The following is a 27,731-nucleotide window of genomic DNA, read 5'->3' as shown; positions in this document are numbered from 1 at the left end:
TTTAAATGGCCCAAGAACAACACCAAGCCCAATCCACAACCCATCCTTTAGTCGTTTTATTTTTTATTTTTATAAAAATAAAAATATTTTATTTAGCAAACCCCATCCTCTAGGTCTACTATATAGTGGAGAATGTTTCCCGCCATTTTCAGTATTCGACGAAATTCTACAGGTCAGTTGCTTCATTGTTGAATCGCGAAAACCAAAACAAAGCCATGGAAGTCGTTAGATCTCAGAGGAAATCTTCACTGCCTAACGATGCCGTCTCGACTCTGCCTCTCTATCGTTCTGCACCTCCTCTTGAAGTCCGTCTCGAAGATTTTGAGTTTTATGCCATCGATCGCCTCCGCGGTAATTGAAATCTTCTCCCCTTCATTCAATTATCCTCACTAGAAATATCCGCAGATTTTCTTTCTCCGGACATTTCAACAGCATCTGTAAAATCTCGCGGCTTACCAGAAATGAATTAACTAAATTTGTGCCTTATTTTCTTCTGATCTTTTTTACCGTTTCGTTCATTTTTCGTTGATTATTCTCCAAGCATAAGTATTTTTATCTACTGATTTTGTTTTTTTTTGCGCAAATTCTGTTGGCTAGAGGAAAAAAGAAAATTAAAGAAAAAGGAGAAACCAATTTCTAGTATTGTTATTGCTTGTTTTCTAAGGTGCCAAGACAATACCTTTTTTTCCCTGTGAAGTTATTTCGTAGAAGGTGATGCCTTTCCCTAGGTATAAATGTTTACCTTCTATTATTCCATTTGGTGTTTGACTGGAGATAGAGTTAAAGACATTAATTTAACTTATTTATCATATTAGTGATATTAAGTAATGGTTTGAAAGCGAGCTTGATACAGAAAAAAATTGTATCTTAGTTAGATTTTGAATAGTCAAATAAATTTGAAATCTTGAATATTTTGAATGTTTTATAGGAGTAGAATATATTAATGATATGATGTCAAACCTTTTGCATCCTGGAATTGAAAGAATTTCGTATTAATTGAAACTAAGTGAGTTCTATCACTAAATGAACTTAGCCAAAGCCATTTCAGTTCTATAATATAGTTAATGGAGCTGTTGCTGTAGAAAAAGGGCAGCCTGTGCACTAAGCTCCCGCTATGCACGGAGTCCGCTGTTTCCACGGCTCGAACCCGTGACCTCCTGATTCCCATAAGACCGTGGCCTCTTAGTCTCTCTCTCTCTATATATATATTATATACATAAATTACTCATTTGTAGCATTAGCTTCGGATAATTCTTTTTTTAGTTAATTGATGGATATGCTTTGTCTATATAATCCAGTTTTGAAAGGAATTTCGGATGGTTTATCCAGAGGAAAGAAGCCTGATGAGATGGAGAAATTGGTAACAACGTAGTTTTTCTTTAAAATATAGAAGTATTTTTTCTGTCTCACTATGTGCAGATTGACTTATTGGCTTCAATCTTAGGTGTATGATCTGTGGAAGGAAAATATGAGGCATCCGCAGGCATCCGAGGTTGTTAACAAGGACATAATTTCGCATTTTGTCTTGCGGCTTGTTTATTGCAGGACGTAAGTTGAGGCCATTGTGGTTTTTCTATTCTTAAATATCTTTGGTTCCATGTAATATGTGTCTGTGTGGTGGTGTATGTATTTTTTTCACTTTGAACTTCATATGTTAGGGAGGAGTTGAGGAAATGGTTTCTGTCAATGGAGACTACCTTATTTCGGCACCGATTCCTGCATGAAAATCCTGAAGTTCAGGTTTGATAGCTACAAGCACCATTGTTGTCTCCTGGAAGCATTTTTATGGTTCATGCTGATAATGTGTGGCACATAAATTTGGCTACAGAAGGCGCTATTCGCAGAGTTTGATCTTCCATACAAAGTTGTGAGCCGTGCTGAATACGAGGTGAATTTTATGTTAGCTTTTGGTACTTCTACGAGTGACTATTAGTTTACTTCCACAGCATTATGGCCAGGGTGTTCACCTTTTTCTGGAAATGATAAAACTTTTGGCCCTGAAAGACTGGTTGCTTTTGATGCAGACTGTGAAGGACATGCTCAACCAAGTTGCACGCTCCATAGGCCAAAGCAGTATTTCTCGATTACTTGCTTCTCCCTGTTTTTCAATTGTGAAGATCAATTTTTGTACTACTTTCATGCATTAACATTATGATATTGGTTTGTTGCAGCTGATGCGATCTTCTACAAGGTATTCCCTTGACTTGAAAACCCTTTAACTGCCCAACTTTGCTGAAAGAAAATGACAAAAGGAAGACAGCAAATGGATCTGCTCCAAACCCCTTAAGCCAAGTAAAACCTATACTGAAAGGAAGGAAAATTTACTGTATCTTTTCTTTAGCGTGTCAAAAGAAAGATCCATATGCACTGTCTTGTGCCGGTAGCCTTATATTTTGGGAATCTGAGGATCATGGTGCGCTCAAAAGCCATGATATTTATCATAACGAAGTACATCTGTTTATTCAATTGTAGATTTTCATGCTTGGCTCAGGCATGATATATGAGACATATGTCTTTTTATTTGTATTTGGACTCTAATATTGAATTTTTTAAAATAATATAGCATAAGTCACTCTCTTATCTTGTAGTACTTACTGAGGTGATGCCTTCTGGGAGTTCTGGTTGATTTCCATTTTATTGTCTTGCATTTAACAATAAAGGTTCCATTTGAGGAGGTGCCAGAGCTTGTGGCAGGTCGACGGGTATTTATTAAGGAAGGGAATGCATATATTGCAATGAGCCAGGTAACTTAGTTTCTGGTTTATGGTGTAGAGTCCATGTAAATATGCTAATCTGAAATCTCATTATACAATTTCCCTGATGTGGCTTATTCTTACAGGTGGTTTCACTAGTTGTCACACAATTCCGCAGTCATCTTTCAAAAGCACTAGTGCTGACAAACAGGTTTATAGATACATGTTTGCTCTTCTCAGGGAAAGATAGGACGGAGTCAACCAATCATTCATTAAATTAGAAATACCATTTTTGAATCTAATATGTTTTTCTTTGATTGTTTTAGAACTCTGTATTCCTAATAGGCATCTTGAAAATGAAGTTTTCCTTTCATCAACTGGATTTTCTGTAATGGTTTGAACTACTTATAACACATTTAGAGTTAGAGAGTTGATGATTCCCGATTCTTTCATTTACCAAGACTATAATAATAGTTGTATATGTTCACTTCAATTATTTTTTCTATTCCTGGCAGAAGCATTCTCTGTATGCTTTAATTTTTCTGCCTGTCAGCAATTAGCACGTGCATGTTTACTTGACTTGTAGATTTCTTGTTATTTATTCTCTTATCTTCTCATGTTCGAGTATTTTTTGTTATGTTGTTGAGTAAATAATGATTGAGGGAATGCGTGCTTTTTCTTGACTTCAGGCAATATGGCTTTAAAATAAGGACCTTGTTATGTTGTATAGAGTACAAGTGACATTCTGTTTTAGCATGATATTTTTGCCATGTCAAGATTACCTTTCATCTAATGAAAGTCAAAAACTTTACTATCCATTGGATTTTTAGAAGTTTATGCTTTTGGTTTCAGAAAATGGACATCCATGATTAGAGAACAGGAGAAGGATCGTTTGACTCCTGTGAGTATTGAGCTACCTTGAAGCTGCACTTAAAAGAATTATATAACCTAATTTCCATTGTATTAAGTGACAACTGAACTAGCTCTTAAGTTGGCACCTGAAATTTAGCACCTTTTTCTCTCATATTTGTCAGATTATTGAAGCTCTATCCACGAGTTATTTGGGTCCTGATTATAGCCAGGTATCTGCAACATCTGCCTTGTTATTTAATTCAACAGTTGAGGTTCTAGTTGTTTTTGGTTGACCAAATAAAACATTTACTGCAGCCAACAAAGCACACAGATATATCACTAAAAGACATTGATCAAATTGCTAAGAGTTCGTTTCCACTGTGTATGCATCATCTTTTCGGGAAGGTTAGAACTTCATCAAGGAACTAACTTTATGTTATTTTGAATTACCTTCAATGTTAAAGTGATCGCATGTTCCTTGTACATCTTAGTATTATTTGAATTTTTGTAATACACTTTTCAGTCTTTGTCATTTGTTTCCGTGTTATGACCTACAATACCTATTGCAGCTAAGAGAGGATCATCATCTGAAGCATGGTGGCAGGATGCAACTTGGTCTATTTCTCAAGGTCACATTATTGGGTTTGATACGCATTTGTGTTGACTTTGTGTAATTCATAAAAAGATTCTAACTATTTATTTAAAGATCTAGAATAATGATGGAGCTTTTGCTGCTCTAAGCATGGGCATATTTTATTCTGTTCGACTTGCACATCAGTATCATCAACTTTGTGTTTGCTTAACATAAATGTACTACAAATGTTTTTTTTTTGCGTTTGGTGATTTATCTATGTAAAAGCATATTAACATAGTTGTTTTTTTTTGACCTTATACAGAAAAAAAAGCTGTATTCTTTTGCTTTTGTGATTCCATAATTGGTTTTGAAATTTTAATTGATTTAATTCAGTATGAATCTTAAAAGAAAGCTGCCGCAAAAGTGGTGCTCCAACCAATACTTCCTGCTTGTCAAATATCCTGTTGTGTATATGAGCATACAAGAAAGTCGATGCTTGATAAAAGTATAAAATTATTATTCAATTTATGAGCAGCAATGATTCAAATTTAACATATGTATTTTGTGAGAGAAAGCGGGGAAGTTTGAGGACTTCTGAAACCTGGAAAGAGGTAAGACAAATGGTTCTAAGATATTGTCTTGTCAGAATAGAGTGAGCTGTATAAAACAATTTTTCTGTGCAGTGTTGGATCAAGGGAGCCGGTCTGAATTTGAAAGTCTTGTTAGGTTTTGGGGCTATAATGTTGTCAATAGTGGCTTTAGACTAGTTTCTGATTCTTTTACTTGAACCAACATGGCTTTGGCACCATAAATATAAATATGAGTTGCAAGATTTGTGAAACAAATTGTCAAAAGTTTGTTTCTTCACTTCTGAAAGTGTCTTAGTTTTACTTGTAGGGTATGGGATTGAAGTTGGATGATGCCCTTGCATTTTGGAAAGCTGAGTTCTCCCCGAAGGTGAGGATAGTGTTGTTCTTCTCGTTTGCTTTCTTTTTCTCTGCATGGACAGGCAGTGATCCGGGTATTAAATTTATTCTGTTTCTGCTTTCAAGCTTTTATTTTGGAATAGAAACTGCTATTTAACTAAGGGAAGGTGAATATAGTTCATTTATTTTGTTGCTTGTCTTATTCCCTGACTACCATTATTACTTATAAGCTGTTCAAAGCTGGAGTCTACAATGCACGATTTTTTATTGTACTGTAATTAGCTGTATGTATTCCCTCTTAATACATTCCGAAAAGTTTCTTATACTAAAAGATGTAAGAGGACTGAGTAGCATCCGCTGAACCTACATCCTTCTTCTCATATCATATATGAACATGACTAAATGTGAGGCAACTATCAGAAAATATTAATTACTACAGATGCAATGCTGTTAACATCATTCTTTGGAAACACTTTTTCCCAAACTCTATTGGTTTAGCTATACCGCAACTTGCCTCTATTTAGAAAGAGAGAAGTAATGCACATTATGAATTCCATGACGTTTTTCATTTCTCTTGGATATGAGGTGTATAATCTCTTTTGTAATTTCTTTTGTAGGTTGGTGCTGAAAGATTTGATAAAGAATATGCATACAGCATAAGGCACAACTATGGAAAAGAAGGAAAAAGAACAGTGAGTAACTTATTCAAAGTTGCATTTCTTTGAGTAACTTATTCAAAGCTGCATTGCTTAATGATGTTGAAGTTTGTGAAGTCTTGGTAGGTATATGAAATTTTGTGATTGTGGTCTTGGTTAGTAAAAGGATTTTGCTTTCCATTTAGAGTATGATCACAGCCCTCGTGCTGTATTGCAGTGACAACCTTGAAAAGGAGGGGAGGACAAAGGTTTCTGTCAACAACCAAGAAAAAGAAATTAAATTCCAAATATTCTATCGGTTCCACATATCTCTCATTTCTGTTTTATCTCAAGTGAGGAATAAAGTTGAAGAAAGTGGCTCTGGTCAATCTTCTTTTAGTTCTTTGATTCCTTTGCATTTTGAGAAAAAGCAAAGCTGTTTAATTATTTCAAGAATCTGCAAAATTCATAGAAAAGAGAAGATGAGGAAGAAATCATTCTCACATCTTTTGCTAATACCTTTTGAGCTTTGTAATCTTTTCTGCTACTTTCTCACCACCCGTTCTCTGTTGCTGCAACCAATGCAGGATTATACACCTTATTCTTGTCAAAAGATTATATCATCAACACCTGGAGTTGGAGATCATCATGGCTGTCCATATCGTCATTTCAGGTCAAAACTTTTCTGGGGTTTGTGTGTGACATTGTTCTCTTAAAGTTAGCAAGTGTGCATTTTTTTTTGTGGTTGAGGGGTGGGCAGGGGGGTTGGTTAAATTAGTACATGCTGCTATTAGACACCAACAACTTGAAATACTCCTCTCTCCTTTTCCTCTCTGTAAAGAGGGCTTTTCAAACTTTTTTCATCCCTTCTTTTCACCTTGCGGAGCAACTTTTATTTTCTTTGCTTATAACTTCATGATGTTTAGCATTTCCTAGAATAATGAACAAGGGAAAAATCTAAAGGTCTTACATTCTTTAACAGCGATTTGCAAAACAATGTCAAATTGTCTGTTATCTAAGTCTCTAAGCATTCATTTGCTATCTAACTTTAGAATGTCAAAATTATGGCATGAGGACTTTATTGATAATGTTGTATAAGTGGCTGTTGTATATAGTTTTAAATAAAAAAAATAAAATAGTTATGTTTCTTTGGTTGTTACCCGCCTCCGCTTTCCGCTACGTATCAATGGTGATTAGTTGTCATCTTAAAAAAGAAAAAATAACTGAAATTCCATAGGTCCTGGCGTTTGTTTATTTGGTACAACCGTACAAGCATAACCACGTCATCCGACATGAGAAGCGTGGTTTATGCGTGACATGCAGGCCTGCAGATTCTGTTGTTTGATCACTCGTGTGTGCCCACATAGTGAAAGTGCATTTTCAGTCTTGAATATAAAATTTTGATATTTCTTTCCCTCTTAAGTTGCATTTCAGAAATGAGGAGTTTGTATTTAACATTTCCTAACTCAACTGATGGGATCTCCAAAATTAGATGCTGGCAAATATTCTATATATTATTAGAAGGAGAGGAAAAAGCCCTCTCCTTAAGCCAAGTGACAACCTTAAAATTAGCCACATATAACGTATTAACTAATTAACTATTAACTACTAATAACTAATTCAGCCATATGGCATATAACCAGAAAAAGCCACATATAACTTATTTCTTAATTAATTAATATTAAATAACTAAATCAAATTATTAGAAATTTTACTGTATAATACTTAAAAATATTATTTTTTAATTTACATAATTTAATAATTTCGAGTATTATTTTAAATCAAAATAAATATTTATATCCAGATTAAAAAATCACACATTGATCTATATTATATTAAAGGACATAAATGGATAATGATACTAAATGATGAGGAAAGTTAATGAAGGCCACATGAAAGCATGAAATATTATATATTAGGTAACGTAATAGCAATAATTAAAAATTCAAAAACATTTAAAATTAGAAATAGAAGGGAAAAAGGATTTGAACTTGAGATAAGATTCAAATTATGGTAAAAATGCTCAAAAAATGGATAGGACCACAAAATTAAAGTTTTACTAGATAAATAAAAATAAAAATTGGATGACAAATTAAAATATTAAGAATACAAAATAAATGTCTCATGTAGATAATTTATTAACGAAAATAAAAGTTAAACTTTTATCCTGAAACTAAAAGAGAAATAAATTTTAATTGCATGTGATATAAACTAATTATAAGAAAATACAATAGATTTAAAATTTGCTAATTAAAAAAACTTATGTATTCAATATTTTAGACTAATTCAAAGTTATATGACTTAAAATAAAATGTGATAATACTTATTTTGATTATTGGTAAAATATCAATATAAAAAACTAATTAAAATTTCATAATAAGGGTAAAAATATATAAAGAGGAAAATAAAGAGAGTGTGAGAATATTTATACTTTGAATTAATTTAAGGATAAGTATATTAAATAATTAAATAATACTCAAAAATATTATTGATAGATTTAAATGACGAAAGAGTTTTGAGTAAGTGAATAAAAGTATAAAAATACATTAAATTTTAGGAATAAAAAATTTATATTTATATATGATTATCAAAAGGGTAATAATAAGTCAATTGATAAGCTAATAAAAGATCACATGACAGTATAACAATATTAGGTAATGAATAATGCAATAACTATAAGCAAAGATTAAAGAGAGATTTTTTTGTGGTGAAAATGTAGAAGGATAAGACTTATTCGACTTCGAAGTAAAACATAAAGTGGTAGTAAGAATTTTGTTAAAATAATATGCTCAAACAAGACAAATTACAATGTGATATGTTTAGCAATGTTTTAAAAGGCGGGGGCGTGAGGCGAGGCGTTTTACCTCTGACGAGGCGAGACGTAAGCCCTGAGACATGGGGCGTAAGTCCCACGGATCTTTAAATTTTACTAATTTCAAGAATTTTAAAATAGTATAAAATAAAAAATAATTATAAAAATTACATTAAAATCACAAAATTATAACAAATAATCTATTTAAAATATTTTAATTTATAATTCAATTATGTATAATACGAAGTATGACATATCATAATATGCAAATTAGCTGCAACGTCGTTACAACTCAAATATCAAAAGTAATGTATTTGATACGACATCTTATATGTATCTCTTAAGGGTAATGAATCTTGAAAGAATTTCAATATTATAATTTGATATTTTTCTTAAAATACTCCTTTATTTAATATGCTTTCTATTTGAAAGAGAATGTATATAAAAACATAATTCACAATTTAAATATGATTCTCTAGCATCATTTATTTTTAAGTTTCAACAAGTTAATAAAGTGACACATAATTCACCATACAATACCATGATAACTAATTATTTGTAAATAGTTGCTAGCTACTGAGCTATTAAATTAATAAGTATTGTATCTCGTAAACGTGAAAACAACAATATTTAGAAAAGTAATTATAAAAAACTATGGACTATTATATAGTAAAGACATAACAAAAGTTAATAAATAAATACTTTTTAAATGAAAGATTTATTTAAATTAACTATCATAGCAGTCTTAGTGGATAACGTGCAATAATCTTTACTCTAATTATGACGTAAAATATTCTCAACTTAATAATTTATGATTAAAAAAAAAGTAATTTTGAATAGTCAACGATTTATTAAGAAAAAATGAGGATTTACAAGGTTAGTTACATACAATTGCATAAAGTTCTATTAGGCGAGCCTAGTACGCTGGGCGTTGGGCGTGTCCGGGGCGTAAGCCTCGATGGTCGAGGCGTAAGTCTCATAGAACTAAGCCCCACACATAAGCCCAGGGGCATTTTATGAGTGCTCCGTCCCGGGGCGAGCCCCGGGCGAGTCTCAATTCTGCCTTTTAAAACCGAGATGTTTAGTACTCTTTAATATTGACCACGGAATAGATGCAAGTACTAAGATCAAGATTGTTACAGATATAAAAAAGAAATATGTTATCCAGTATGAGATGTGAGAAACAGTTTCATGTCCTGCTTCTTAGCTGATATCTAATGATTATATGTAATTTTTATTCGGAGGGTTTAAATTTTAAGGTAAATTGCATATAATCCAAATAACCCAAATCATAATTTAATATTTGTGTCCGCGCGTCGCGCGGATACTAATACTAGTTATTATTTTATTGGGAGAAAACATACTTTCCGAGTGAGTTTTTCTTACCCTTGAAACATTCAAAATGTTGATACTTATTTTAAATTCACTCCAAAAGATTACGGGTAATGTCTAAACTTCGTGATATTTTAGCTCGGCATTTTCCACATTTCCAACTTCGAACTTATAAAAGCTTCACAGGAGGTGTCTCTATTACTCTTCCTCAGGCTTTTCCTGCCAGTCTCTGTATAATGACGGCAAGTGGTGACAATTGGCTTGCACCCAGGAACTCAAATTTCTAATCTTGACAAACTGTTCTGGTATTTCAAAAATCGAATATTGGTGGCAATTATTTCTCATTATCTGGCAAAATGTGCTTCAACAGTGAGGAGAATTTGAGAGCTGCGCTGACCAGGATGGGAGTAGGCAATCGAGCACTCGAGGATGTGTTAGACAAAGTCCGAAATAGACACTATCAGGTTAGTGTATACTTTTATGTCTTACAACTGCTTTAGTCCCCCTTACCTATTACTTATGATCATAATAATTTGCAGTTGGCTTGTACTTTGACCTTTGAAGCTGTTCATGGTTCATCGTGTGATGCGGGGATTAACCATCCAAATCAGTACTATAACGACAGCCGAAAGATCTTAGAATCCCCAGTAAGTTCTTCAAAATGGAGTAAAAATCTTTGCTTTTGTTTCCTATACCTACTCTACGTAGAGCTATGTTGTGAATTCCTGTAATATGCCAAATTCCCTTAGGGTGTTTAATCATTGTTTATTGATTTGTAAGTACTTCGAACTAAATTTATCGCCTCAATATTCTGCTCCTTCTAAATTCTAGTTGGAACACTATATTTTGTATTTCCACATTTTTATGCTGAGCAAGCACTTGCTCAAGGTGTACATGCGATATAAAGAAAAAACTACTGCTTGTGGCGGACTCGACCTTTTTACTTGGGAAGTATTTATACTTTATGCACAGTTGCTTGATTCTTGTTAGGACATTGTTCTGTAACTGAACCAATTTGGATTTACTTGGAAAAATTACAGCCTTAGACTCATATCCTACTTTGTCAACGAAACAATGTAAATTCCAGATTTAACTGGATCAAGTTTATTGTTTTAACATGGAAGGAGAAGGTTTTCTTCTCCAGGAGGGAAGCCAGGTGACCTAAATCTGGTGTTCTGCTCCCTAGTCTGAACAGAATAGTACATCAAAAGGACGTGTAGGGATTAATACTGCCATTGAGTGATCATTATTTTGCTATATGTATATATATCTTGCCATCAACATCTTTGCTGAGAGAGAGAGTGGGAGGGGAAAATAGGACAGAGTAGTTAAGTGCTCTGCTATCAGAGGGGTTGGGATTTGGAGTTTTAACTAACCTTGTCTTGGGGTCTTTGCATGTTACCTTAGAATCCATGCACAATGGCAACGGAAATGATGCTTAAACGAACAGTATCTAATTTCTAATTTATCCACCCTATTTGTTGGATAAATTCAATAGGATCAAATTTTGTTCCCATAGTGAATTAAAAAGTTTTATCCGTGATGCACAGACCATGTTCCAGTTCCCAAAAGAGCCTAGATATTGAAAGTTGCATATCTAGTGTTGATATTCCGGCAGACCACGGTTGCTGTCTGCATATTGATTTTTGTCTCAATAAGATTTTTGCTCTTTTCAAAGATTGAGCTTTCCAGATGTTCCTTTGCCAATCCAGTTTGGTTCATCTGCTGTAACTTTACACCTTTTCTGAGTGGAAATAGTACTTGCCATGCATACTCATTCCTTGGTGTTTTCATAAAATTGTTCTGGAGAATGTGTTCTTCCATTGATATTGCCATCTAAAGTTGACACTTGACAGCATAATCATATTCAGGATCTTTGCTTAGACCATGAGGTGAATAGTTTGCATCAACTGGTATCACTATGATCTTTGGTTGAGTTGCACTGACAATTGTTAATATTTAAACTAATTATGCCCTCTTCCATTACCAGTTTTAGCATAACGTATTCCTTCTTTCCATTATTATCACTTGCAGAACAATTCCAGCAACCCATGAAACACAGAAGCTTTGACACAAGGGGAGTTTAAACGCTTTTGCCCTCCTAATGTGAGAATTTTACCATTCTCTCTCTCTCTCTCTCTCTCTCTCTCTCTCTTTTTCATTTTGCTGCACGGACTTTTTTTTTCATTTTGCTACATGGACATTTTAAAGAGAGAATGAAATTGAAATGATATAAGATCCAATTGACTGACTGCAAGATGAAGTCAAAACAGAGAGACAGAGGCCATTGCTGTGACTTTTTTAATAAGGTTAAGTAATTCATTAATTTGACAAATACCCCATATACAATTAGTATACCAAAAAGTAGAGAACATACACCAAAATATGTTCTCTATACATGAAACTTGATCTTCTATATAAACAAGACTGCACAGGTGCACGAAAAAATAAGAATATTAAGCTATTCCTCAAAGTGCACAGTTGTTGTTTATCCCTTTAAAGATTCCTATTTCTCTCCTTATGCATGACCCACATTATGGCTAAGCGGCAACATTCATGCCTGGCGTTTCCTCTTCTTCTAAAGGCCTCTGCATCCTTTATTAATCCTGGTAACATCCTTGCACCCTAAAGCAGTTAAATACTACACAATGCACTCAAGCCAACTTGACAACTAGATGTTCCACGTCTTCACTCAACATTTACACATAAAACAACTAAGTGTGTGATCCTCTCCTTCATTTTCAAGTTCTCAATTGTCAAAATCGCTTCTCTTTGCTGCAAACCAAGCGGAGAAGCGTACTTTTCTGGGTGTTCCAGGAATTCAAACTGATACATGGGGAAAACTCTGTTCCTCCCACCAGTAGCTTGTGTTAGTATCACTTTACTGAGAAAACTCCATCTCTCCTCGTCTCCTACCTCCATGAGCCCGGATTATCAAGCATTCTGTTGTTTTTTAGTTTCAACCAATCCTTGAAATTTATCTATTTCCCAGTCTTATTAATTCCCTGTAAAGATCCAAGTGAACTCCTCCCTCTTGTATCCTCCGGATGTGTCGCACCTCGTTATGGAGCTAAGGGTAATTAAGAGGGTTTTAATTGAACCCTCGTCGTCAGAGAATTACTTAGCAAGCAGGATAAAAATAAACTTTTTTCTGTATACATATACTTTGTTGAATCCTCTTAACATAAGGGATTCTTCTGATGTAGCAACCTAGGGGTTTCAACAATTACCATGGAAAGAATAAAATGCTTGAATAATTTCATTCATATTTTTGAATATCATGTACATGGCTTTATATAGAGAAGAGTTTGACAAGCAGAATCACCTAAATCCCATAAAATTTGGGATTGTACAGAATCTAATAAAATACAAAAAGAATCAGAAATCTATATTCTAGATTACAACAATTATCCCTAAAATCTTAGAGGATCATATCTTAATGTGGAGAATATCTTCCGGGAAATCCTTCAACATTCAACATTCCCCCTCAAGCTGGTGAATAGATATCTTCCATTCCTAGCTTGCTTATCAGGTCTTGAAACACATTATTTGGTAGTCCTTTCGTTAAAACATCAGCCAACTGATCTTCTGTAGATATAAATGGCGTACAGATCTTCTAATCATCAAGGATTATCTTTAACCATAACAACTCACAAAGTCCCATCGCCATAGATCTGAACTCAGATTCTGCACTTGATTTGGCCACAACATTTTGTTTTTACTTCTCCAGGTAAGATTTCGTCCTAAGTGTAGTATCCATAACTTGGCCTTCGATCCACGAAAGAACCAGCATAAGCCTCTAAAACCATGTCTCCAGTAGATTTTGAGAAGAAGAAAAGGCTTCTTATATTTCTTTGTGTGTTTACATCCCATGAGCAAATGAGTTTATGTAAAGCTCCTAATGCTAATGAAGGAAATAAAATAAATCTATACAATCAATTCAGCTATAAAAACAAATCAAATAAAATCAAATATCCTAAAATCATGCTAATTAACAATCTCCTAAATTTTATCAAATCTCCTAAAATCATGCTAATCAACACTCCCCCTCAAGTTGGTGCAAAGATGTCGTACACGCCTAACTTGCAACTTAATGTATGAAAAGTTCGCTTGTTGAAACCTTTGGTAAACACATTAGCTAGTTGTGTTTCTGATGGCGTATGAACCAATCTAGTAAGCCACTCCAAGCTTGCTCGACCCGCGTCTTTCCAAAATTCTACCGGGATCTCGTCTGGCCAATTGCCTTACCCCTGCTCATCTTCAGCATCACTCCTCAACCTCCTCAACCGTAATACGCCTACAAAACCAAAATCTCGTTGGCTCTCTAAGTTCTTTAACTCACCAAGCATGATGTTCTTGTCCCTATCCACGTTCAAGAGTTTATGGAAGTATGTTTGCCACATACGCCTAATACACGCCTCTTCCACCAATACTTTGCCTTCCTTGTCTTTGATGCACCTCACTTGGTCCAGATCCCGAGTCTTCCTCTCTTTAACCTTGGCTAACTAGTACAGTCTCTTGTCACCGCCTTTGCCCCCAAGTTCCTCATTCAAGCGTCCAAATGCTGCAGTTTTAGCCGCCGCGTGACTTCTAACTTAGCCTCTTTCTTAGCCTTCTTATAACATTCCCTATTCGTCCTCTTCTCCTCCTCGATTGCACTCTCCACTAGTTTTAAATATGCCGCTTTCTTGGCTTTCACTTTTCCTTGGACCTCTTTATTTCACCACCGGTCCCCTTTTTAACCTCCCGAGTATCCAATCGTGACCTCCCCCAATTTATGAGTTTGTCCTCAGTCAAGACTCCTCACTTGATCTTAGGTTGACCGTACACCGCTCTTTTCTTCCTCTCTCTCAATCTTGAAGTCCATTACTAAGAGCATATGTTGTGTCGATACACACTCACTCGGGATAACCTTTGTTAGAATAGTTATGTAAATAGTAGTAAATAACTCTAATCCAATATGTATTAGGAGTGGGACATTTGTATCATGTTAACATATGAGAATAATATCAATAATATTTTCTCCCATGCTTTCTCACATGGTATCAGAGCAACTAGTGAGAAATCCCCGCTGTGCAGTTACCAGCGAGTTCGGGACAGTCACCGTGCCTTTTTTCCGGTGACTTTCAGGCTCTTTTTTTGCGAAATCCCTTCTCCGGTGGGTTTTTTACGAAAAATAACACCACCAGCAGGTGCGGATTTCTCAGGCGACCAAACCCCAGAAAACCACACCAGCAGAACCCGTCCACGCGCTCTCACGCGCCTCCAGATCCTTTGACGCCGGCGGCGCGTCAAACCCACGCGCCGGCGCGTGACCAGTGTTCCGGTCATTTTTTGAAAAAACTTCTTCAGAACAGTTGGGTCGTGTACCAATTCCGACCCCACCCATACTGTTTTCGTTTGATTCCGACCACTTTGAGCTTTTCCGGCGACTATACTGATTTTTTTTTCCGGCAGCTACAGTAATTTTTCGGCAAAAATAGTGGTTCCTTCATCTATTTCAGCGAGTTTTCAATTGATTCTTTCTGTTATTTGGTGATAATTTTATCGACCTCACTTCAATCCAACGATGCCTTTGGGAGTCGATGCTTTCGGGTCTAAAAACCCGGGTTCTGGCAGTTCTGGTGTTATGATTACCTCAGACTACTTAGCTTGGGCTTCGTCCGTCGAGTTGTGGTGTAAAGGTCAAGGTGTTCAAGATCATCTAATCACGAAGTCTAGTGAAGGAGATGAAAAGGCCAAAGCACTTTGGGAGAAGATCGATGCTCAATTATGCAGTATTCTGTGGCGATCTATTGATTCCAAGTTGATGCCCTTGTTTCGTCCATTCCAGACATGTTATTTGGTTTGGGAAAAGGCTCGCACTTTATACACTAATGACATATCTCGTTTCTATGATGTGATATCGCGGATGACAAATTTAAAGAAACATGAATTAGATATGTCTACTTACTTGGGACAAGTACAGGCAGTCATGGAGGAATTTGAGAAGTTGATGCCAGTTTTTGCTAGTGTTGAAAAGCAGCAAGAGCAGCGACAAAAGATGTTTCTAGTTCTTACTCTTGCTGGGCTTCCTAATGATCTTGACTCAGTACGCGATCAGATTTTGGCTAGTCCGACTGTCCCCACAGTTGATGAATTATTCTCTCGATTACTTCGCCTTGCTGCAGCACCAAGTCACCCAGTGATCTCATCACAGACACTTGACTCATCTGTTCTCGCATCCCAGACAGTGGACAATCGGGCATCTCATACAATGGAGAATAGACGAGGAGGAGGTCGTTTTGGAAGATCTAGACCCAAGTGCTCTTATTGTCATAAACTTGGACACACTCGTGACGTGTGCTATTCTTACATGGTTGCCCACCCAAAAATGCTTATGTTGCTCAGACCGAGACTACAAGTAACCAGTGATTTTCTTTATCTGAAGGGGAGTATAATGAGTTCCTTCAGTATCGAGCAAGTAAGCAGACATCTCCACAAGTAGCCTCTGTTGCTCAGACTGATACTTCTGTTGCTGGTAATTCTTTTGCTTGTGTTTCCCAGTCTAGTACTCTTGGACAATGGGTTGTGGACTCAGCCGCTTCTGGTCATATCTCTGGTAATAAATCACTTTTGTCAAATATTGCGTATTCACAGTCTCTTCCCACTGTTACTTTAGCCAATGGGTCTCAAACTAAAGCAAAAGGAGTTGGACAAGCGAATCCCCTACCCTCTGTCACTCTAGATTCCGTTCTTTATGTCCCTAGCTGTCCTTTTAATCTTGCATCCGTTAGTCGTTTGACTCGTGCCCTCCATTGTGGTATATATTTTATTGATGATTCTTTTATTATGCAGGATCGCAGTACGGGAGAGACGATTGGAACAAGACTTGAATCAGAAGGCCTTTACTACCTTAACTCACTCAATTCCTCCAAGGCATGTCTAGCTACAGATCCTCTGGACCTAATTCACAAACGTTTAGGACATCCAAGCTTATCCAAGCTTTAGAAGATGGTGCCTAGTTTGTCTAGTTTATCTACATTAGAGTGTGAGTCATGTCAGCTCGGGAAACATATCCGAGCCTCCTTTCCTCGTAGTATTGAGAGTCATGCATAATCTGTTTTTTCTTTAGTTTATTCTGATATATGGGGTCCTAGTAGAGTGAGTTCAACCTTGGGATTTCGTTATTTGTTAGTTTCATTGATGATCATTCAAGATGTACTTGGATTTTCTTAATGAAAGATCGTTCTGAGTTGTTTTCTATATTCCAGAATTTTTGTGCTAAAATTAAAAATCAATTTGGTGTTTCTATTCGCACTTTTCGCAGTGATAATGCCTTAGAATATTTATCCTCTCAATTTCAGCAGTTTATGACTTCTTAAGGAATTATTCATCAGACGTCTTGTCCTTATACCCCTCAGCAAAATGGGGTTACAGAGAGAAAGAATAGGCTGCTCGCACACTTCTCATTGAATCTCATGTTCCGTTGCGTTTTTGGGGCGATGCAGTTCTCACAGCTTGTTATTTGGTTAATCGGATGCCTTCATCTCCCATCCAGAATCAGATTCCATATGCAGTATTGTTTCCCCAGTCACCCTTATACTCTGTTCCCCTTGTGTTTTTGGGAGCACTTGTTTCGTTCATAACCTAGCCCCCGGGAAAGATAAGTTAGCTCCTCGTGCTCTCAAGTGTGTCTTCCTTGGTTATTCTCGTGTTCAGAAGGGATATCGTTGTTACTCACCTGATCTCACATTTTTTGAGTCTAAACCTTTCTTTACCTCTCCTGACCATTCTGACCACCTTGATATATCTGAGGTCTTACCTATACCGACCTTTAAGAAGTTTACTATAGCTCCTCCTTCACCTTCCGCCTCAGAAGTCTTACCCATTCCAACCGTTGGGGAGTCTAGTGTGGCTCCTCCTAGACTACCCGCCACAGGAACACCACTCTTGACATATCATCATCGTCCGCACCCCGCATCAGGCCCAGCTGATTCACGTCCTGCACCTGACCCTGCTCCTACTGCGGACTTGTCTCTTCCTAGTACACCGATTGCACTTCGGAAAGGTATACGGACAACCATTAATCCTAATCCCCATTATGTCGGTTTAAGTTATCATCGTTTGTCATCACCCTATTATGCTTTTATATCTTCTTTGTCCTCTGTTTCCATCCCTAAGTCTACAGGTGAAGCATTGTCTCATCCAGGATGGCGACATGCTATGAGTGACGAGATGTTTGCTTTACATATAAGTGGTACTTGGGAGCTCGTTCCTCTTCCTTCAGGTAAATCTACTGTTGGTTGTCGCTGGGTATATGCAATCAAAGTTGGTCCGAATGGCAAGATTGATCACCTTAAGGCCCGTCTTGTTGCCAAGGGATATACTCAGATATTTGGGCTCGATTACAGTGATATCTTCTCTCCCGTGGCTAAGGTAGCATCAGTCCGCCTTTTGCTATCCATGGCTGCTGTTCGCCATTGGCCTCTTTATCAGCTGGACATTAAGAATGCCTTTTTACACGGTGACCTTGAGGATGAAGTTTATATGGAGCAACCACCTGGGTTTGTTGCTCAGGGGGAGTCTCGTGGCCTTGTATGTCGCTTGCGCCGGTCACTTTATGGTCTAAAGCAGTCTCTCGAGCCTGGTTTGGTAAGTTCAGCACAGTTATCCAGGAGTTTGGCATGACTCGGAGTGAAGCTGATCACTCTGTGTTTTATCGGCACTCTGCTTCGAGTCTCTGTATTTATCTGGTGGTCTATGTTGATGATATTGTTATTACCGGCAATGATCAGGATGGTATTACTAAATTGAAGCAACATCTCTCTCAACACTTTCAGACTAAGGACCTGGGCAAACTAAAGTATTTCTGGGTATTGAGGTCGCTCAGTCTAGCTCAGGTATTGTGATCTCACAACGGAAGTATGTCTTAGATATTCGCTGTAGACCTGTTGACACTTCGATGGATCCGAATTCTAAACTTCTTCCAGGACAGGGGGAGCCTCTTAGCGATCCTGCAAGATATATGCGGTTGGTTGGTAAATTAAAGTTACCTTACAGTGACAACACCTGACATTTACCTTTCTTGTGAGTGTTGTGAGTCAGTTTATGGATTCTCCGTGTGATAGTCATTGGGATGCAGTTATTCGCATTCTTCGGTATATAAAACTCAGCTCCAGGCAAAGCTTTATGTTTGAGGATCGAGGCGATGAGCAGATCGTTGGATACTCAGANATTGCTCTTTGCGTGAATTGTTTGTTAGGGAAGCACATTGTGGTGGACTCATGGGACACTTTGGAGTGCCCAAAACTCTGGATATACTTGCTGAACATTTTTTTTGGCCTGGCATGCGAAAGGATGTTGAAAAAGTGTGCTCTCAATGTCTTGAATGTAAACAAGCCAAATCGAAATTGTTACCACATGGCCTTTATACTCCTTTACTTGTCCCTACTTCTCCTTGGATTGATATTTCTATGGATTTTGTGTTAGGACTTCCTAGAACTAAGTATGGTAAGGATAGTATATTTGTGGTGGTAGATAGGTTTTCAAAAATGGCTCGTTTTATTCCATGCTTGAAGACTAATGATGCGTTACATGTAGCTAATTTATTTGTGAAGGAAGTGGTTAAATTACATGGCATACCTAAAACTATCGTTAGTGATAGGGATGCTAAATTTTTAAGTCACTTTTGGAGAGTTCTTTGGGCGAAGTTGGGAACTAAGTTGCTATTTTCTACATCTTGTCACCCACAAACTGATGGGCAAACTGAAGTAGTTAATAGGACCTTAGGGAATATGTTGAGAGCTGTTTTAAAAGGAAAATTAAATTCTTGGGAAGAACATTTGCCCATGGTAGAGTTTGCCTATAATAGAACTATCCACTCTTCTACTGGTAAGTCTCCTTTTGAAGTTGTTTATGGATTCAATCCCCTCACTCCCCTTGATTTGTTACCTTTGCCTACTAATGACATTGTCAATCTTGATGGTAGAAATAAGGCTGCAATGATGAAGAAGATTCATGAACATACAAGACATGCAATTGAACGGAAGAATGAACAAACTGCCTTAAGAAGATATAAGGGGCGAAAATCTGTCATTTTTAAGCCTGGAGATTTAGTCTGGGTGCATTTTAGGAAGGAAAGATTTCCTGCCAAACGAAGATCCAAATTAGATCCAAGAGGAGATGGGCCATTTGAAGTCCTTGAAAGGATTGGAGACAATGCTTACAAACTTGACCTTCCTTGTGAATATCAAGTTAGTGCTACCTTCAATGTTTCTGATCTTTCCTTGTTTGATGCAGGCTCGAATTCGAGGGCGAATTCTCTTCAAGAAGAGGAAAATGATAGCATTCATGGCAGCTCAACATCATTAAAGGAGAAGGATGAAGCTCTGGAAGCTCCAAGAAGGCCCATGACAAGGTCTCAAACAAAGAAATTTCAAGACAAGCTTAATGGGCTTCAATTAGCAATTAAAAAGTGTCTTATAATAGAAGAAGAGCTCCAGCACAAGGAGGATCTTTGGGCCAAGTCTTACAACTATTTTGAGGCCCAAATTAAAGTCCAAGAGGAGATGGAATGAGGCCCAAATATGCCCCAAAAGAGAGGAATTTTCAGCAGCCCAAATAAGCCCAAAAATAGTTTCTAGAATATATATTTAATAGTTGTTTTAATCTATGTTGACTTGCATTGGTCTATGTGTATGTTGATGTCACGACCCAATTCCCCAAAACCCGATCGTGATGGCACCTCTCGTGAAGACAAGGCCAGCCAACAGAACAACAATGCCTCTTTTAACAGTTACTTAGCATGAATAAGTCTGAATCACAGATAATGAAATCATATTGCGGAATAAACGTGATAAAAACAGAGAACCCATCCCGACTCAGCCCGAAATCGGGGTGTCACAAGTCACGAGCATCTAGAAGGATCTTTGATACAACTATAAAGCCTGTAATACATATAATACAATCTGGAATCAAAAGGAAGAAATCTGGTGCCGCGAACGCTGGCGGTCACCTTGCTCAGCTACGATAGCAAATCCTCAACCAGCTCAAACCCGCTACCAGGTTAAACCAATACCTGCATCTGCACGCGAGGTGCAGGGAGTAAAGTGAGTACTCCAACTCAGTGAGTAATAAAGGTAAATAATAACTGAGCAGCAAGAAACCACGTAAAGCAAGCCATAATGCTACATAGAACAGTGTAACCCTTTGAGAAAACAGTGAAAACGTATAATCTTTAGAAATATCTGGGCTCAGTTTAAAAACCTCTTTCGAAAATGTCTTTTTCCAACAGTTAAGCAAATGAATGCGAAACAGATAGTGCAAGACAGCACATAAGTCAGCCCCTCGGGCACATCACTCCATTAAACAATAACACCAGGTTACCAGGTAAACAGTGCAAGAAATAGCATGGAAGCCAATGAAATACGAGTGCTGGAATGTCATGACAAATAATACAAATAGGAACAAATGCATGAGTGCAATGCAATGCATATGACGGTACACTCTGGTACCCACTGCGGCGTGCAACCCGAGCTATCCATATATTTAACGTCGACGACACTTATTGGTGGTGTGTACAGACTCCGGAGGGGCTCCTACAGCCCAAGCGCAAATAATCAAGCCATCTCGTGGCACCAACCAGGCCCTCGGCCTCAATATCAATACAATACCGCTGCGGCGCGCAGCCCGATCCATGCTCAGTCCAGAAATGCACATAAGCCACTTGGGCAATATTAAAATAATGGTTCTCGGCTCAAAACGTCAATAAAATATTGTTTAAGTTTTCAATCTTAGAAAAAATGGCTGAGTTTGCAAAATAGTATTAAAACCCTGGACCGAGATCAAATAATATGCAAAGTAATGTGAAAACAGTGATATCAATCACTGAAGGATTCACATAGTTGGCACGAAGCCCAAGCATGGTAATCAGCCCAAATTATGATGATAACAAGTAGTTTCAGTCAAATACGTAGTAATTTCATCAATCGGGACGGACCAAGTCACAATCCCCAACGGTGCTCTACCCCACGCTCGCTATCCGGCGTGCAAGTCACCTCAATACAGCACTATGATGTGCACATCCGGGGTTTCAAACCCTCAGACTATCATTTACAATCATTACTCACCTCGAACCGGTGAAATCTCTAGCTCGCGACGCCTTTGCCACTCAACTCGGCCTCCACGCGCGTCGAATCTAACCAAAAATCAGAGCGAATAAATCACCATATGCTAAGAGAACAATACCAAATCGAAAACAATCGAAAAATTGCAAAAATCTCGAAACTAGCAAAACCCGAGCCCCGGGCCCACTTCTCGAAAAATCAGAAAATTTAACATTAATGGATTCCTCATCTTCTCACGAGTTCATACATACTAAGAACTCTCAAATCCGAGCTCAAATGACCCATCAAATCCCAATTTGAAATATCAAAAACTCAAGCCCTAGTTCATCAATTTTATGNTACACGGTGACCTTGAGGATGAAGTTTATATGGAGCAACCACCTGGGTTTGTTGCTCAGGGGGAGTCTCGTGGCCTTGTATGTCGCTTGCGCCGGTCACTTTATGGTCTAAAGCAGTCTCTCGAGCCTGGTTTGGTAAGTTCAGCACAGTTATCCAGGAGTTTGGCATGACTCGGAGTGAAGCTGATCACTCTGTGTTTTATCGGCACTCTGCTTCGAGTCTCTGTATTTATCTGGTGGTCTATGTTGATGATATTGTTATTACCGGCAATGATCAGGATGGTATTACTAAATTGAAGCAACATCTCTCTCAACACTTTCAGACTAAGGACCTGGGCAAACTAAAGTATTTCTGGGTATTGAGGTCGCTCAGTCTAGCTCAGGTATTGTGATCTCACAACGGAAGTATGTCTTAGATATTCGCTGTAGACCTGTTGACACTTCGATGGATCCGAATTCTAAACTTCTTCCAGGACAGGGGGAGCCTCTTAGCGATCCTGCAAGATATATGCGGTTGGTTGGTAAATTAAATTACCTTACAGTGACAACACCTGACATTTCCTTTCTTGTGAGTGTTGTGAGTCAGTTTATGGATTCTCCGTGTGATAGTCATTGGGATGCAGTTATTCGCATTCTTCGGTATATAAAATCAGCTCCAGGCAAAGATTTATTGTTTGAGGATCGAGGCGATGAGCAGATCGTTGGATACTCAGATGCTAATTGGGCAGGATCACCTTCTGATAGACGTTTTACGTCTGGATATTGTGTCTTAGTAGGAGGAAATTTGGCGTCTTGGAAGAGCAAGAAATAGAATGTGGTTGCTCGGTCTAGTGCAGAAGTAGAATATCGAGCAATGGCTATGGCGACATGTGAGCTAATTTGGATCAAATAGTTGCTCAAGGAGTTGAAATTTGGTGAGATTAGTCAGATGAGACTTGTGTGTGATAATCAAGCTGCTCTTCATATTGCGTCAAATCCAGTGTTCCATGAGAGAACTAAACACATTGAGATAGACTGTCACTTTGTCAGAGAAAAGATACTCTCGGGAGATATTGCTACAAAGTTTGTGAAGTCGAATGATCAGCTTGCAGATATTTTCACCAAATCCCTCACTGGTCCTCGTATTAACTACATATGTAACAAGCTCGGTACATATGATTTATATGCACCAGCTTGAGGGGGAGTGTTAGAATAGTTATGTAAATAGTAGTAAATAACCCTAATCCAATATGTATTAGGAGTAAGAGATGTTATGTATACATACAGGGCTCATTGTATCATGTTTAACATATGAGAATAATATCAATAATATTTTCTCCCGTGCTTTCTCACAACTTTGCAATCAGTGCACATGCCTCTATCACACTTATTGTGGAGAAGGTAATCAATCTGAGTCTTAGCCACCATACTTCGGAAAGTGACCAAGTGGTCCTCCTTCTTCTGAAATCACGTATTAGCTATCACCGCTTTAGCGAACTCCCAACAACGAAGTTCCTCCCTCGTTCCTATCTCCAAAACCGAATCTGCCATGCACATCGTCATAGCCCCTAACAGTCTCCCCAATATGGCCATTAAAATCACCTCATATGAATAGCTTCTCAGTGAGCGGAACACCTAGCACCACCTCGTCCAATATCAGAGCAATCGCACGAAAATACCCATCTTGCCAAATATTGCGCTAAGGCCCCAATCATGATCTTTAATATGAAGAAAGAAGCTCAAGTAGCACATGAATAACATGTATAGATATGTGTTCGTGATATAAGGCATGACTACAATCAAATCATGTATATCAACAATTTCAAGAATAGCCCTTCATGCTCAATTAAGATGTCATATGTTTAAACATGATTACTAGCATGGATAATTAAACTCATATAGTTTAGAAGCATATGAAATATTAGTCAAGAAGTTCACAAAATTCAACAAGGCACAAAGAAGCATATAATCTACCCCAAGCATGGACAACCCTGGCACATGCATATATGCTCGTCACCTCGCAAATGCATCGCCCCTGCATGTAGCAAACAATGACATTTGTTAGGAAAAATTCCCTCAAAACAAAGCAAGGCAAGACCTTACCTCATTCCGGAACAAGTTCAACAACCCAAAACAACTTTCCTTAGAAATTCCTTAAAACTATCAAAACCTAGTCAAGTATCATCTAAGGAAGTCAATAATACTAAAGGAAACATTCCCAATTAATGAAGGTTCAATCTTTGATGAAATCCCAAAAGTCAACAAAAAGTCAACCTGGACAATCATGGTCTAAATCCGAAATCGAGACCAAATCCCGATTCCATATCCCCACGAGTCCAAATCTATAATTGGTTTCAAGATCCGATCTCAAATTAAGGTCCAAATCCCTAAAATTAGCTCTCTTAAATTCAAACCCAAAAACCCGGTTTCTACACTTTAAAATCCTAGATTTAGGGATAAAAGTTTATGAGGAATCATGATATATAATCAAAATTAAGTTAAAAATACTAATCTTAGCAGTTGGGGTGAATATCCCTCCAAAAATCGGCTCCTGCAGGGTCTAGGTCTCAAAAATGGTGAAAATGTGGTCAAATCCCATTTCTAACATTTAAATACCCAGGCGGCAATGTGCATTGCGTTCGCGACACATACCTCGCGTTCGCGAAGGCCAAGGTCTACAGTTATTGCATTCCCTCTCCTGTTGTCACGTTTGCGATAGTTGTTCCCTATGTCAGCCTTCGCGTTCGCGAAGGTCAATCCCCCATAACTTCGCGTTAGTGTCCCTCCCTTTGCGTTCGCGAAGGGTAAAATCCCACTGCCCCAAAGTACTCTATGCGAATGCGATACTACCTATGCGTTAACGAAGTGCTGCAACACATCGGTAGATCAACTGCTACAAATGGACTTAAATGGTCCGAAACCACCCCGAAATTCACCCGAGCCCCTAGGGACCCCATCCAAACAAGTATATAAACCTATCATAACTTGCTTGTAAGCTCAAAACATCAAAACAACATTAAAAAATCAAGAATGAAGCATTAAAACTCAAGAATTTCAAATGTTCATAACTCAAATTTCTAACTTTCGACTAGAAGCGCCAAAATGACCTCGGGTCACCTGAGACCCGAACGAAACATATGTACAAGTCCAAAATCATAATACGGAGCTTACGGAACCATCAAATCACCAATCCTGAGTCATTTACACAAAAGTCAAATATTGGTTAACTCCAACCACTTAAAGCTTCCAAATTGAATTCTTCTACCATAACTCTCCTATACCTCTGGAAATCAAAACCAACCATGCGCGCAAGTCATGAAACATCAAATGAACCTATTAGAAGCCTTAAATCGCAAAATGGAGCGCTAGAACTCAAAACGACCATTTGGGTCATTACTAAAGCACCATTGTCTCAGCAAAATAGTAGGTGAATGCCTATCGCACTATTTTGTCACCCGTCGAAGCAATGAAAGCTCTCAAGTAACCTCCTGTCACAGTTCTGGTCATCATTTTACGACATGCTTCAGTTGCAAAATATAAGAGAAAACGGTCTCCCTCTCTCAGGTCCTCAGCTATTAAAGAGTACACATGGGCTTCTGTTCTCTAGTTCTCCACAATAGTCTGACTACAGTTCCTAAATCCCAAAAAAGAACCCTTCTTTTACTGGATGTACATGGACCGAATTGAGCAGAGTGGATATAGGATCCATATCAATCTCAACTAGTTCATGGCATTTCGAATTGGACATCCTTCTTGATCCAATTTGAGTGGAACCCACGTAAATATGCACATTTCTCCTTGTGTACCGCAACTGATCCTTTGTAACTAAATGACTTTGACGGAAGAAATTAAGCATGGTGGTTCACTTTCATGGTTTAATTCCTACAGGTCATAGGAGTTTATGACTTGAGAGTCAGAATGAGTGGCTGTATGGATTTCTTTGATGGCTACCAAATATTTACCTCATCCTACTTGGACTATACATGCCATTTTTCCGTAGCTATAAAAGACTAATAATCAGGAAAAATATCATCATTATAACTAGATGATTTTGACTTTCCTACATGTCAAAATAAAAAGGATGATCCTGATATTGCTTCATCTCGATTATGTTGGAAATTTACCTTTTCAGGTGACATACATCATGAGATCCACTGGTCCTAAAATTGATTACCTGTGTATATTTCTGGTACGAGTGATCAGTAAGATTTTAAATTGATTACCTATGTATATTTCTGGTGCGAGTGATTGGTAAGATTTTGTGAGTTGTCAATTCCAACTGCTAAAGAAATCTGTATGGTAATGACTGCTATGACTCTATTGAAGGTTTCTGGTATCCAATTTAGCAAAGAGCAAATTTTCGACTCTGTTTCTCTCTTTTGCTTTTGTTCAAACTTCATTTTAAATCACAAAAGAGACAAAAGACCAAGGTCATCTAGGGCAAGCTATTCCTGTCATGTCTGCTTGGACCACACCTTGTTTCCCATGAGCTGTGTCAGCTCCGTGGCTCTCTTCTGGTCAAGAATCAGCGTATATATTTGCTTCCTCGAGGATATGATTGATCAGAACCAGTAGCCGTATGCTAGTAATAACCAGTTTGCAGAACATGCCTAATGGGGTGATATTGATTTGTCTGGTTCTTGATGAGGCTAAAGCCGTTTGACACTCGATTCTGTTGGCAAGGGTAGCTCCTCTCAGGCCCTTCCTTTTCAAGTATTTGCACTCCACATTTTGATAAAACCTTATTGTCCACATTTCTCCACTAGACGGGTGGCTTGTCCAGATATTATCATAGTATTTGATCCATTTGCTATGTTGGAATTGGTCAGAGCTACCATATTTGCTAACTAAGAAATAATAATTTTATTTAATTATTTAGACTGGATTTCTAGACTTGCCTTTTACAGAATAATTAAATGCTAAGTTGCTCGGACTCTTCATTTTGGATGCCGCGCCTGTGTCGACCTAACGTGTGTGTGGGTGTGGGTGTGGGTGTGAGATATGTATTGGATATAGTCAACCAATTTTGGGTATTTCGACTAAAATCGACGGAGAAATTCGGGAAAGATATAATGATTTTTGAAATCAAAACAAAAGCTAGGGTGAAATTGAAGAAAATGGAATAGCTTGTAATAGAGATCGTCATTTTTCTCAATTCTTCTCTTGCATTGAGGTGTATTTTTCTTGAAGGTTTTAATATTAGCAATGGATTTGTAATCATGTTTATGTACAAACATGTATTTTGAGATTAGCGTTTACCCTAGTTGTGAATGCAATGATGCATGTGCAACACCATGGACATCTGGCAGGAAGACTGAAGTTGGAATACAGCAGCACCAACATATGTAGTATTAACAATAATTTCGGGATTTTTTCCATAGTTTCTTAGATTGTAGTAAAAATCCGCGGTGAAATGATAATAATTGAATCGTGCTAGACAATGTCCTAACAAACTATTTCAATAGTGTTTATGTCTTCCCAAG

The 27,731-nt window shown here is 37.6% G+C and overlaps 1 protein-coding gene across 2 annotated transcripts; it reads left to right on the top strand.

Moving 5' to 3' along the window:
* The first annotated feature begins 116 nt into the window (after positions 1 to 116).
* LOC109212050 (probable DNA primase large subunit) lies at positions 117 to 26,615 on the top strand. Of its 2 annotated transcripts, none has more exons than XM_019375666.1 (20): positions 117 to 351; positions 1,299 to 1,360; positions 1,445 to 1,548; positions 1,659 to 1,740; positions 1,829 to 1,888; positions 2,025 to 2,073; positions 2,172 to 2,191; positions 2,661 to 2,744; positions 2,840 to 2,904; positions 3,546 to 3,594; positions 3,728 to 3,775; positions 3,861 to 3,950; positions 4,115 to 4,174; positions 5,017 to 5,076; positions 5,663 to 5,737; positions 6,268 to 6,353; positions 10,195 to 10,288; positions 10,364 to 10,471; positions 11,859 to 11,930; positions 26,381 to 26,615. In XM_019375666.1, the coding sequence occupies exons 1-19, from the start codon at positions 216 to 218 to the stop codon at positions 11,877 to 11,879; spliced, it is 1,353 nt and encodes a 450-aa protein (XP_019231211.1). In that variant the 5' UTR covers positions 117 to 215; the 3' UTR covers positions 11,880 to 11,930; positions 26,381 to 26,615. The 2 variants fall into 2 exon arrangements, with proteins under 2 accessions (XP_019231211.1, XP_019231212.1); XM_019375667.1 differs by lacking the exon at positions 26,381 to 26,615 and adding an exon at positions 16,662 to 16,997.
* Positions 26,616 to 27,731: the final 1,116 nt, after the last annotated feature.

This window comes from Nicotiana attenuata, unplaced genomic scaffold (genome assembly GCF_001879085.1).
Source record: "Nicotiana attenuata strain UT unplaced genomic scaffold, NIATTr2, whole genome shotgun sequence".
Taxonomy (NCBI): domain Eukaryota; kingdom Viridiplantae; phylum Streptophyta; class Magnoliopsida; order Solanales; family Solanaceae; genus Nicotiana; species Nicotiana attenuata.
The sequence above is the reverse complement of the archived record's forward strand: the minus strand, read 5'-3'. Positions and strand labels throughout refer to the sequence as shown.